Genomic DNA, 14095 nt, shown 5'->3' with positions numbered 1-14095 from the left:
CAGCTGACACAGTATAGCGCTGTGGACTGAGGGCAGAAATTCATCATTTAACTCTTGATGTATTTTGTATTACACTTACCAAAAGCTTATCAAAACCAGTTCTGTCCATCATTGATGTCTCTGTATATATGTCTAAAGCAATAGGAATCTGGCTGATAGAGAGGAGATTTTAAAAAAATAGCATTATTTCTTCTGTATAGTTTTAAATTTCCAATAGGCTTCTAGAATTATGGAGTCCTATTTTAAACAATTCCAATAATAAATACAGAATTTTACTACTTGATTTTAAAGTTATTTATGTTGTTTGTTTTTTTTACATTTCTTTTATTTTGGTGGCATTATTATAACATATATAATTTCAGAGTTCAGGTACTTAAGTGTTCTCTTAGATCGCTTTGAAGAACATTATGAGACAGAATATTACTGTAGATATCTTTGGAAATATACATGCTGAAAGCAAAATTTAATATAATTAAAGAAATCTTAGTAGATGCAACAATATCATTGTTATAATACCATTAATTGACTGGCTAGTAAAACAGAATAAAGAACAGAATGTTTGTTCATTTTATTGTAGAAGTGCTTTGAAAGGAAGTTTGTTGGAATAATACCTTGAGAAGAGTAATTAAATTGAGAATGTCTGATAAATAGTCTCAGTGAGTATAATAAATGAAGAAACTCTTTAATAAAAGTGGCCAGTGCAGTTTGCAATGTTCAGCTGGCTGTGTGCATCACAGAGCAGTCTGAGATGACTCATAAAGTGTATTTCCCTTTAGTATGCATGTGCTCATCTTATTCACACATATTGAACCTTACTGCCAACATGACAGTAACTCATTTAAGCCTCTTGTTGTGTGGCTGTTATAGTGGTTATGATGTTATAAAACTATGATATTACACATGATAAGTTCAGTATGCTTTCAACTTTAGGTATTTTATTCTGTTGAGCTTATGAGAAACCTAAAGGGAAGTCTCCCAAACACCTTTATTTTCTATTTGACTTTAGAAAATTGGGTTTGAAGAGAAAAGTCTTACACTGATAATTTCATGAAAATTCTCTTATTTCTACTTCAGAATAATGAAGCAAGATTATGATTTCAGAGTTGTTTCTAGCCTTTTCACTTAAAGCACACATTCATGCGCACATACAAGCAAACACACACACACACACACACACACACACACACACACACACACACACACACTTTTACCTCCACAAGGATGATCTTTCTGAATTATAGTTCTTGCTAATGTAAAGCTTGGTAATATAAAGCTTTTTCATAACATCTGATAATGATAAAATTATCTTTAACATTCTAGTGTTTTATTCAGGTAGGTGATTTTGAAAGTCTGGGTCAACCTGAGTATTGTCTGCCTCTTTCACAGTTATCAAGATTCCAAATCTACAGGTATTCTACTTCCCATGTTAGTTTTTTATTTCAGCATAGAGAGCTGGTTTTTGGATATAGTATGTGTCTCCTCGGGTGAGTGGTTCATGATGAGCCTCAGTTAAAACAGCTTAAGCGAAGAAGGAAGGCATTGATTTTCATGTTGAAAATACTTTAAAAGAGAATATTCCCTCATGTGGCCCAACTATTAAATACAGGTTAAATAAGCCAGAAAGGTAGGCTTGTTTGTTTCCAGCTATAAAGTAACAGAAGAAAGTACTCAAGGCATTTCCATATGAAAATTCATAGTTTTATCATTTTTTTATAAATGAATGAAATTTTTTGATAAATTGAATACTGTTCATAATAAAATTAATATTTTGATTTAATTTATAAATCTTGTCAGTAAGTAGTTCTTTATGTACTTTACTATGTAACCTATGTAAAAACATGAGGTTACATAATCTCTCATTCAAGCACACTTGGCTCTAACAGAGTTCGTTCTCTTCTTGGACCTGGCATTGTGTGTAACACAAGCATGTAATTTTTCTCTCATATGCTCCCCATTTACTGCTTCTGTTGCAATGGGGATTTATATGGCGGGTAGTATCTGCAGCCTGGAAGGACAGTTAGCACGTCCACTAATTGTACTTCTGTGGTATAGTCTATTTTCCAGGCTTACTATTTATTGATTTAATTGCTGCCTTCTGCTTAATCAGAGGCCTTACCACATGGAACTATTAAGCTTGGCATATAATGCAAGATCTGTGAAATGTAAACACTGTTCATAGTATGAGGACCTGTAATCAAGCCAGATCTCCTGTCATTTGAAAATAGCACAGCTGGCTGAGACGTAGTTTTCTGTTTGATCTTTTTTGCAATGGACTTTTTAAATTATTGTGTTTACCAAGATGTCCACATGCTAATATTTATTATGATAGTTCATCTCCTTACTCCCACGTGCTGCCCACCTCCTCCCACCCCAACCACTGTGGCGCTTTCTCACTGTGTACCATCTTCCTCCTGCCCTGGGCAACTAGCTCTATTCTGCTTTTTCATTTTCTCAATTCTAACTTTCTTTTTTTGGACTAATCAAAGTCAGACCATTCCAGCTGTTAAAGCAGCTGGAAATAATCTCCTAGCTTTTGCATTCTTTGGGCAGCACAGTTTGGGAAACACAGATTGTGCCTTTGTAGGATGTCTGGAGGCCTTGCACCCAGCCCTTCTCTGTTCTGTTTGTGGCCGATCCTAATGGTTCCTTGAGAAAAGAGGGTTTCCATTTCTTTCCTTGGTTTCTAATACTTTGTATTCATATTCCCACCACCACCTTTCTCAGTGGTATTGGTAGTGTCTCACACAGGTAGGCAGGTATACTATCACTAAGCTAATTCACTGACCTCATGGGTTATGTAGTTACTTAAAGTGCAGAGAGTTGTATATTATGTTAATAATGTTTAAATAATAGCTAAACGTCTATTATAGTTGATTTATTGTTAGAAGTCATCAAATTTAATAAAAAGGGTCACTAAAAAGGCCCTATCCCTTCCAGATAATTTGAAGTAGCTGAGGGTTACACACACACACACACACACACACACACACACACACACACACAAAAAAAAAAAAAAAAAAAGTTGTGAACTTTATAAGAACATGAGGTTACATAATCTCTCATTCAATCCGAAGAGAATAATTAGAGCTCAGGTATCTGTTTAATCTCTCTCACACTTTGTCTTTTTATACTCTCACTTCTCAACTTCATCAGGAAGTGAAACCTGTTCCTCAGTGAGCAGCCATGACTGTCCCCAGGAGCAGTCACTGCAATTGGAGACACCTCTGCTGACCAGCTGAGATGTTCTCTCTCATGCAATCCTTTGGCCTTTGTCATCTTCAACACTGGGACCATCCCATGTCGCTTAGATTTTCTGACATTTCACAGCTGAAAGTCTTGCCATGTAATTGTGATATATTTAGTTACCGTTACACGTGTAAATTTAAATGACTGAGAGTTTTTGCTGGCTTGTTAATATACTCTGTTGTATGTTTGTAATGTTAAAATTCCAGACCTGAAAATTTCTTTCAGAAACTCTACAGTAGTATGATTGTAGAATTAACTAATCATATGGCTTTAGTATTATATACATACACTTAATAATAACAACATATTGTTACATTGGGTACAGTTGATTATTTTTATCATTGTGATTTTAATTGTGGTAACAGAAAACTACAAAATAAGATTTAAAGGAAATAGACTTTAAAAAGCATCAAAAATTTTATTCTAATATAACTTTTTGGTTTTTTTTCCTCATTTATTGGCTGTGTTGTAAGGTATTGGCATCCCATTTCCTCAAATATTACTCATTATGCATCCAAGATCCACATACACTCATGTCTCTTCCTTTTGTTGCAGTGAATCAGGCAGCAAAGGAAGACACAATGGTTTTGAAGGTTGGTTCTGTTGCCATGGCTCCCCAGGCTGATAATCCGCTCGGCAGATCTGTTCTCAGGAAAGATATTTACCAGTAAGTTGATTTTCTTGCATTCAATCTTGCAATAATTTTGTCCTGCAGAACACAGTGATCAATAAAACTTGGTTGGTGTGGCCTCTAGAAATACTTTTTACTGGAAATCTTTGATATTTCAAACCAGGCTTTTCTGATTTTTCCTTAGTTGTGGGTTTTTAAATTCCTTCAGACAAATCAAGTATTCCTGTGAAGTGTTGATGAACAGCAGAATGTAAGTACCAACTCACCATAAAGTGAAGAAGCAAAGCATGGAAAATTCTAGCAGCCTTCATATTTGACCAAATCTCTAATCTCATAAGAAAATGAGGTCCTTTCTAGAACTACCACATCCTGCTGGAGTCCTGTTGTATCAAAGTGAAGCATTTTCTTAATTTAAGCATAAGCCATTATTTGAAGTGTAGGCTTGTGGATGTCATATGGATCAAAGCTGTAAAGAACAGCAAACTTCTAAGGAGAAATTTCATAGTAAACACTTTCTGTGAAAATGCCGGGCTCTGGATTCTGTCACCAAGTGTTTGCAAACCACACCAAGCATATAGGGATGACTCCGCTGCTGAGCGTGTGTAATGAGCATGATAAAAATAATAGAGAACCCGCCCTGAAGCTGGCACTGCTGCCAGGCGTCGAAGTACAGCCGCAAACAGTGCCAAGTGAGAAGAGTCACAGAAGTGCAGATGAACAAGCAGGTTTCTTGCTCGTCTGCTGGTCTGGACTTCAGATGTCATCGTCTTAGTCTTTTAAAACTAAATGGCTACTGCTGTCCAGTAGTCACAGCTTTGAAAACGTTCCAATTTAAGTGTCACTTTCACCACCTAGAAGATGACAGGGTCCCTATATAGTCAGAGTTGACCCCAGGTCTCCATCCTGCTGCTGCACCACTGTGTCCCCGTACTGAGGTCAAAAGACCATCTCTGTAATGGATGTAGATATGACTTATAAAGTCTTAATTTAAGGTCTTATTTTACTTTGGATGGAAAAAATCCGTATTAAAAGATCGTTCTTCCATTAGTGAAATAGACAATGAGATTCCCCCCCCCCCCCCGCCCCTCCTCCTTTGCCCTTCCCTTTCCAGTTGCAGACCCTGTGAATTGCATCCTTTGTGTTTGGAACTCAGTTTGTCCTCAGTGGGATTGTTCCCTCAGGTTTGCTTCCTGTTCTTCCTGGACTTGTTGTTACTTTCCTTGCTGGTCTTTCAGAGTGCTTGCTTTAATGTCAGCATCCCTCAGGGGCCCCTTCCTTTCCCTTCCCTTTCCCCTTCTCCCTTCCCTCTTCCCCCTTCCCCCTTTACCTTCCCCCTTCCTCCTCCCCCCTTTCCCTCCCCCTCTTCCTCCTCCCCCCTTCCTCCTTCCCTCTCCCCCCTTCCCCCTCCCCACTTCTCCTCCCTTCCCCTCCCCTCCTCTTCTCTTCTCTGGATTTCTGTTCTCATGGCTCAGGAGAAATTGAATTCAAAGCATGTATAGTAACTTTGAAGTCCCACATAGACTAGGCTTACACTATGTGTCAGAGTGTCAAACACCATAGAATTATGGAATCCACAGGCCTGCTAGGGAGAGCAGTTTTTTGGGAAGCTCACATTCCAAGTCATTTTCATGTAACTAAACTAACAAGGTTGACCCAGAAGTTCATCAGAACATTTCCGGATCTCATTGAAATGCTGTGTCCTTAGCGTCAGAGAACAGAAACCACATAGGAAGGAAGGCATCCGAGTAGGAGTGACTCATTGGGAATAAAAATACTGGCATAAAGCAAAAGACCCTGAGCCCTAGGGCTTTGTTTGTTTTTTATGAATATTTTAACCATGAATCCCAGTGGACAAGGCTGAAAAGATTCATATTGTATGTTTCCTGAATATATGAAACTTTTGAGAACCCAAAGATTCACAATAGTGGATTACTACTTCTTGTGGTATGGAATGAGGAAAAAATGGGAGTTGTATTAATAATGAAAGTTTCATTTTGATTCATGAAAATACTCTTGATTTAGGTAGCAAAGACAGTCTTTAAAAAGAGTGAGAACTCATAGTTCCTGGTCTTTAAATTTAAATCAGACAAAAGCAGAAGCTTATCCATATCCTTTTGGGGTTTTATAAATAATTATCACATAAATAAGATTATTTACAGTTTTGGCCAATGACAGGCTTTAGCCCATGCTCCCCTAGAGACTAAATAAAAATTCCTATCATAATTTTACCTTAGTCTTTCAGAGGACATAGCCCTATTTACCTCATTAGCTTTCAAATATACTCATACTACTCTAGAGGGATAAAAAGTTTTAGGAGTTGTGTGTCAGGAACTAGGCATAAATATACATACATACATATGTAAATATGCATACACACACACCTACATACACACATACTTACATGTGTTTATGATACCACAAAAATGCCCATATATTTCTGGTGGGAATGTAAAATGTCTATGTAAAAGATAGTTATCATATGGTGCAGCAGTTCTACTGTATACCTACATGTCCACACAAAAGTTTATAGTAGAATATAATACTTTTAATCTTTTAAATTAAAAATAACCTAAAGGCACATCACAGTGATGAATGAAAAACCAGAATTTGGCATTCCATGTGATTGGCCATTATTCTGTCCTAGGAAGAAATGGAGTAATGATAAATACTGTAACATGGCTTGACCTTGTACTCTGTGCAGCAGTGGGGAGGTGGTAGGTCATTCTCAGGTCAGATCACTTGGCTATAGTGATTACTCAGCATCTGGGGGAGCCCCATACATACATGCAGCACTCTATAGGACCTTTGCTAAGAGGAAGAGCCAGCCAGAAGAAATTGATTTGAACATTTCTTAAAAGACAAAGGCACACTAGAGGTATACCAATCCATACAATGGTCGCAACTATATGTCACTCTTCTGCCTTTCAAATATGGCGAGCCAAAGCTGGGATTTTTTTTTTTTTTTACATGAAACACTATTGGATTTTAATGAGAAAAGTTTTTTTCCTTTATTATCTTTATACTTTTATTTACTTCAACAAACATATGAGATATATAATAGGTGTTTAGCATCCTTTTCTGATAGTTCCATCATCTTTTTCATTTTGAGATGACCTTTTAAACAGAGCTTTAGCAAGAATCAAAAAACATGATTGCCAAAAGGAGAAAATGTTTTAGTAAGTAAAAGACTTCATTACTGTTCTTCATATCAAGTATGTGTTGCTATGGCATTTTGGTTGGTATATGGATAAATGTATTATTGCAACTGTATTCCACTTTAAAAAACCTTTTTCAATAAGACTCCATATAAATTTTGATTGGTACAATGGCTTTTCTTTGTGTTTGGTTTCATTCCCACTGAACAGTGCTATACTAGATAGAGAAACTGTGAGTACACAGGGAAAGCCCAGTCTTAGAGACAGTTAACAAAAGGTGATATAATACAACTAAAGTTGCAAATCATGCCACCCTGGGTCAATTCCAGTTAGATTGCAGAGACCCATATACTTTATTTTGTCTAATTGGCAAGAAAGGTGTGCCTCTCAGATGTGTGTGGGGCCAGTCTTAACTTTAGTGTCCCTTTATATTTGTTTTCTATATAACAATTATAAAATATCAAAGAAGCAGGGAAATGGGACCTCTTAGCAGGAGACAGATAACTCAAAATTAAGTCAGTAAGAGAAAGACCACCAAATGACACTGTTGCCTTCCTTAATTGATCTCAATCTTTATGTTTTTAGCCATGGTTCCTCACTGAACCTGTAGCTTGCTGATTGAACTAGACTGCCTGGCCAGCAATTCCCAGGTGTCTACTTGGCTCCACATCCCCAGTGTTGTGTGGTTGATATATTGTGACCCCAATAAACTTATCTGGGGGTCAGAGAACAGAATAGCCATAATATTAAACATAGAGGTTAGGCAGTGGTAGCACATGCCTTTAATCCTAGCATTCCAGAGGCAGAGATCTATCTGGATCTCTGTGAGTTCAAGGCCACACTGGAAACAGCCAGGCACAGTGACTCACGCCTTTAATCCCAGGAAGTGATGGCAGAAAGCAGAAAAGTATATAAGGCATGAGGACCAGGAACTAGAGCTGGTTAAGCTTTTAGGCTTTTGAGCAGCAAAGTTCAGCTGAGAGGCTTCCAGTCTGAGGAAACAGGATCAGCTGAGGAATTGGCGAGGTGAGGTAGTTGTGGCTTGTTCTGCTTCTCTGATCTTTCAGCGTTCACCCCAATACCTGGCTCTAGGTTTGTTTTTATTAACAAGACCCTTTAAGATTCCTTCTACAGTGTTGAGCTTATAGATGGTTCTATCACCCCTGGCTCCACCCCTGGCTCCACCCCTGGCTCCACTCCTGGCTCCACCCCTGGCTCCACCCCTGGCTCCACCCCTGGCTTCACTGGGGGTTTGAACTCTGGTCCTTGTGTCTGCATAGCAAGCACATCTCCCTAGACCCAATGTTCATTTTTTAAATTCAGCAATACCAAAGTATATGCACTAGGAAATAGAATTTTTCTTCTTACCAGTACTTATAACAAATACCAGCCACTTCTTCATGCTGTGTTCACTGTTTCTGCTTAGGTCCGTTCTGTTTGGGCCCACTTTCTTCTGTTGGTGTCTCTCTGCTGTCTTACATAACAGTGTGTCCTCTACATAGTGTTTTCCAAAACGTATTTGTGTGAACTCATTAATATATTATGGTCATCTTCTCATATCATCCTATTCAGAATAAAATGCCTTTTTAAACTAATATTTTATACAGCATAGGACCAAGGATTATTTAAATGGTGATTTTTGTTTTGAGCCAGCTAGATATTCAGCACAAATTCCCTTAATGTAACTATTCTTTAAACATTTCTATTGAACTTCTCAGACCTGAATCATTTACGTGATAAAATGTAAAAGCAAACATGAGTTATCTTCTTCAGTGAAAGGTCTAGTAGATCTGTCCTTAAGAATAACTGTATCACTTGGTAGTTGAAATTATTATATTGTGTTTTGTTGCCATGGAGTCATGAAGGCCGCACGAGTCACAATTCAACAGTACTTCATGAGTTCCATTGTTATAGGAGTTTAGGCTTTAATGAACTCATCAGAAAACCTCCAGTCTTGTATCTCAGCATCATCTCCCTCCCTGAGCTGACCTCACCCTGTACCTCAAACCTCACAACTAATGCCTCTCTTCCTAGGACCATGTTCAGGTTAACTATTCCCAGTGGTGTTTATTGTGTAACATTCTGGGGCCAGAATGCATATATTTTCAACTTCCTTGAAGTACGGTTTTCTTCTATTTAAGTTTTTCAGAAGTTTTGTAGATGGATTTTTCTTTGTGACTCCAGCTCACAAAAAATGTCATATTAATTATGAAAGCTCAGCCTATGGCTTAGGTTTGTCCTACTAGCTCTTAAAGCTTAAATTAACCCATTTCTATTCACCTGCATGTCTTGTTCTCACTGCATCCAGCTCACAACTCCTCCTTTCCTCTTCTCAGAATCTTTCTGTCCAAAAGTCCCTGCTGTACCTCCTGCCTAGCTTTTGTTCATTTAGCTTTTTATTAAACCAATCACAGTGACACTTCTTCACACACTGTAAAGGAATAGTCCACAACAGAATTCTTATTATGAAGGAGTTTACTTTGGAGGGGTTGTAGATTCTTAACCTATTTGCGCCAAATATTTTTTATTCCATAAGCGTTTCAGATATTTATATAATGTATATCAATCATATTTTCCACTACCTCCCTCCAACTCTCCTTATTGTCTCCAGCGCTATGCCCCCAACTTCATTTCCTCTTTCATTGTTGTTGTTAAACCCCTTATCCAGTTAATGCTGCTCTGCGCAAATAGGTGTGTGGCCATCTACTGGACCGTGAGCAGCCTCCCCCCCCCAATCCTCCTCTGTAGCCAGTAGCTACCAGTACCTCCTCCAGTGGAGGTGGGGGTTTCATTTAGTGTTGAACATTATCATTTTTAAAAGTCTTTAGAACTTCTGTCTTCGTTTTTCTCAAATCCTGTTCTATTTTGAAACTTTTGGGATCTTTTGATTTAAATTTCATGTTCTTTCCACAGTCCTCTGGAGCTGTGGCTGACAACCCATGTGCAGTGAGGTCGTAATTGTGTGCAGCGGCCTTTGGTGCATAGAGCACGCTTCTTCCAGCACACTTCTGTGTGAGCTTGTATTTCTCTCCTCGGTTCAGGGCACACTATCTCATCTGTCAACATACTGAGCTCATGACTCAGGCATAGTGATTATTGTTTATGTTTTACAGCAAGAACCTCAGTCTGGAGACTTTTCACCTGAAGTGTTACATTTACATCTCATCGCAGAACTTTTTTTTTTTTTTTTGCTGTTTAGGTAACTAGATTTTTGTTTTTCATATAACTATTCTTGTTACTAGGTGGGGAAGAAGTTTGACAGTTTAGATACATTTTATTTTGCATTCTTAAAAATGTTGTATGATGAGGTAGAACTAGTATTACAGATTTATAGCTGGACTTTATGATGAAAGCTCTTAAAAATTCCTAATATTTGCATTTCTTGGTTCTTGAGAATTCAATCCAGTTTTTGGTATGTGTGTTTTACAAGCTCTGAAATGACTCATGACCAGATATAAATATTAACATATATTTATCTGATAGATAAAGTCAATATATTTTATTTTTTACTTTATATGAGATAGTTTTAATCATTTTGAGTGAGGTAACCCAGACCCAGAAAGACAAACATGGTATGTACTCACTCATAAGTGAATATTAACTGTAAACTAAAGGATAACCATACTACAATCCACAGACCCAGAGAGGCTAGGTAACAAGGAGGACCCAAGTGCAGTTAGGGTGTGTGTGTGTGTGTGTGTGTGTGCGTGCGCGCGCGCGCGCGCGCGCGCGCGCGCTCAGATCTCTCTGGGAAGGGGAAATAGAGAAGATCTCCTGGGTGGACTGGTGGAGGTTGGGCATTGGAAACTTGATAGATTATGTTACAGGTTGGGCGGAAGGGGAGAGTGCTGAGAGATAACTGGAAAAAGGCGCCTTTGGGGGCTTGCAAGGATCGAACTAGCTAAGACTCCTGGCAGCAGTGGACACATAAGCCTAAACAGGCCATTCCCTGTGAGCAGATTGCGAGTGAGGAGGGATTAGAGGAGCCAGGGGCTTCAGGAACATCACAAGAAAACCCACAGGAAAAGCTAGCCTGGCTCATGGGAACTCACAGAGTCAGAACAAACAACCAGGGAGCCTGCATGGAACAAACCTAGGCCCTCTACATATATATGACAGTAGTGTAGCTTCGTCTATTGGTGGGGCTCCTGGCAGTGGGAGCAGAGGCTGTCCCTGATACTATGGCTGGCTCTTGGGAACCTATTCCTCATACTGGATTGCCTTTCCCAGCATGAATACAGGGGGAGGTGCTTGGTCTTATGACAGCTTGACAGGCCATGTTTTGCTGATGCCCAGGAGAGGCCTGCCCCTTTCTGAGTGAATATCTAGGGGCGTGGATGGAGGGGAGGTGGAAGGAGAGGATGGAGGGGAAGCTGTGGTCTCCATGTAAAATAAATAAATTAATTAAAACAAAGATGATTCTAATTCTCTTTTTTTTTCCTTAAGAAGTTTAGTTATCAATCTTGTTCTGTTTATTATACAAGGAATCAAATTAAAGCTCGTTTTAGTTTTTCTCTTGGCCCTTAAGTAGTCATATTAATAAATCAGCTTCCAAAGTAAGTTTAAAGTATTGAATTCAATATTTTTAGAAAATGGTACTTGCAGATTGTGTTTTTCATACACCAGAACTATGTCCAAGTTAATAAGTATCCTATGAAGATGTCTATTCTTTTCCACACTTGTCCATACAGCTGAGGAATCCTGAGCTCCACTTCCGTATCTGAGACTGAATCTTTTTTTTTTTTTTTTTTTTTTTGGTTTTTCGAGATAGGTTTTCTCTGTATAGTTTTGCACCTTTCCTGGAACTCACTCTGTAGACCAGGCTGGTCTCAAACTCACAGAGATCTGCCTGCCTCTGCCTCCCGAGTGCTGGGATTAAAGGTGTGCACCACCTTACAGAACTAATAAATGTGGAAACCATTTGAATTCTCTTGACTACCTATGTTATTATGCTGTCATATTATCCAAAAACTTAGAAAAGCTTTTAGTATCTATTCTAGAAAAAATTTAAGTAAACTGAGTGTAACAATATGCTTTTAAAACCAAATCAAGTAGCATATATTAAAAGAATTTTTGAAAGATTAAAATCTTTTTTGTGGCATTTTAATGGTTTCTTAATTTTCCTCCTGTTCTCAGGAAAGCCAGGCCTTTTTTGTATTAGATATTCATGAGCTTTTGCATTCCACCTTACATTCATGCCACAAATATCCATGCATCTGCTTATGTCCATTCTTTAAAAACTTTGTGAATCGTCCGTTTTCTATACAGTTCTTTGATACAAGCATTCATTTGCTAGTCATTTTTAGTGCATTCATTACTTAACAGATAGGAACTTGATTTTCTATTTCAGTTTTTCTCCATAGAAAACTTATTCTCTTAAAAATATCTACATGTTATATGAAAATTACCTATGAATTTTGCATATGAAGAGACATCTTTTGTAAGTGAGACTTATGACGTACATACCTTCGTCTATGGCAGTTTAGTCCACTATATTTTAGTTTGAAAGAATTCTGAAAAGTAGAGGAGCTGGTAGGCATGGTGGAGCATTTCCTTATTTCCAGCATAGGAGTCGAAGGGCAGCCTGGTCCATATGAGGCCCTCTCTCTAAGAAAAAGGAGGGAAGGAGGGAAGGAAGGAGAAGGGCGCCTGGTCCATGTGAGGCCCTCTCTAAGAAAAGAGAGGGAGGCAGGCAGGCAGGGAAGAACACTGTTTTGTTTTCTGCTGTTAGAACGATTGCTGTGTTGATTTCCTCCAGGGATGAGCGCAGACTCTGTTTCTGATGTCATCTTTGCATCTTTCTAAGCAACTTTTGAACACTGGCTGCTCTGATTTTCTCTCTGAGCCTGAAACAGCAGAGTAAGGTGCAGAATATATGGTCAACATGTCTTCTTATGCAAATGCTGAGAAACATGTAACTTTTGTTACAAAAATTTACTTGATGATCAGTGTTTTGATTGCATTAAAGTTTTCCACAAAACTTCATGTTTCCTAAATGGAAACTTTATTATTTTACTCAGATCGAAAAATATTTATAAAAAATTTAAAAGCTTAAATTTAATTGACATTCATGTGTTATTTATTGAGTTTTTAAAAAACATTTAATTATTTTATGTGCATTGGTATTTTGCCTATGTAAAGGTGTTGAATCCCCTGAATCTGTAGTTACAAACAGTTGTGAGCTGCCATGTGGGTGGTGGGAATTGAACCCAGGTCCTCTAGAGAGCAGTTCTTAACTGCTGAGCCATGTCTCTAGCCCCCTCCCCCGCTTTTTATTGAATTTTTAAAAGCATAATTATTCAAGTCTGGAATGTACTGTCTTGTTCAGAGTTTTAGTAGGTAAGAAAATGTTCATTTGCAGGTACACAACTGTTTTACACAGTACTTTTTAAAAATAATTTTAACATCTAATTTTAATTCATTAGTTGTATATGGTCTCAGAGATCTTTATAAGGGCAGCCCCTACTTTCAAGGACATAGATGTGACTAAGAAACTGTTGGCTGAGAAGAACTTAACTCTTCAGTTCACATTTATTTCAGCTGCATATTAAAGCACACAAATAGAAGAAATTCACAGCTGCACTTATTATCTACCCATACATGAACTTAACATTAGTACTCTTCAGTTATGGTTTTCAATAAAGGGTGACATTTAAAAACAGGGCATTATGTGGATTGGAGAGACGGCTCAGCAGTTGAGAGCACTTGCTGCTCTTGCAGAGGACCTGGGGTTGATTCCCAGCACCCACATGGTGGTTCATAACCATTTGTAACTCTAGTTCCAGGGGACCCAGCAACCTCTTAGAAGCACAAGGCACACACGGTGCACAAGCATGTGTGCAGGCAAACACGCACACACACAATTAACTTCAAACACTGGGAGATACTTTTTCCAGGCATTGTTATCATGAGCTTTCTTTTCTCTTGGTGAATGTAGCTCCATTTCTATCGTCATTCCTTCTTGTAGTCTGCTAAAACTTACTGTGTTAACAGGGAGCTCATTTGCCCCAGAGATGCTCTCTTTCCTTCTCTCAGCCTCTGATTTCCGCCTAATTCTGAATAT

The 14095-nt window shown here is 38.3% G+C and overlaps 1 protein-coding gene across 1 annotated transcript in view; it reads left to right on the top strand.

The window, feature by feature from the left end:
* The window catches only part of Vps13b (vacuolar protein sorting 13 homolog B), a 601468-nt gene that overhangs the window by 311277 nt on the left and 276096 nt on the right, over positions 1-14095 (top strand). The window contains exon 30 of the mRNA XM_059247261.1: positions 3802-3913. Coding sequence (XP_059103244.1) covers positions 3802-3913 — 112 coding nt within the window. The remainder of the gene's footprint in view (positions 1-3801; positions 3914-14095) is intronic.

This window comes from Peromyscus eremicus, chromosome 20, assembly GCF_949786415.1.
Source record: "Peromyscus eremicus chromosome 20, PerEre_H2_v1, whole genome shotgun sequence".
In the NCBI taxonomy this organism is placed as follows: domain Eukaryota; kingdom Metazoa; phylum Chordata; class Mammalia; order Rodentia; family Cricetidae; genus Peromyscus; species Peromyscus eremicus.
The sequence above is the reverse complement of the archived record's forward strand: the minus strand, read 5'-3'. Positions and strand labels throughout refer to the sequence as shown.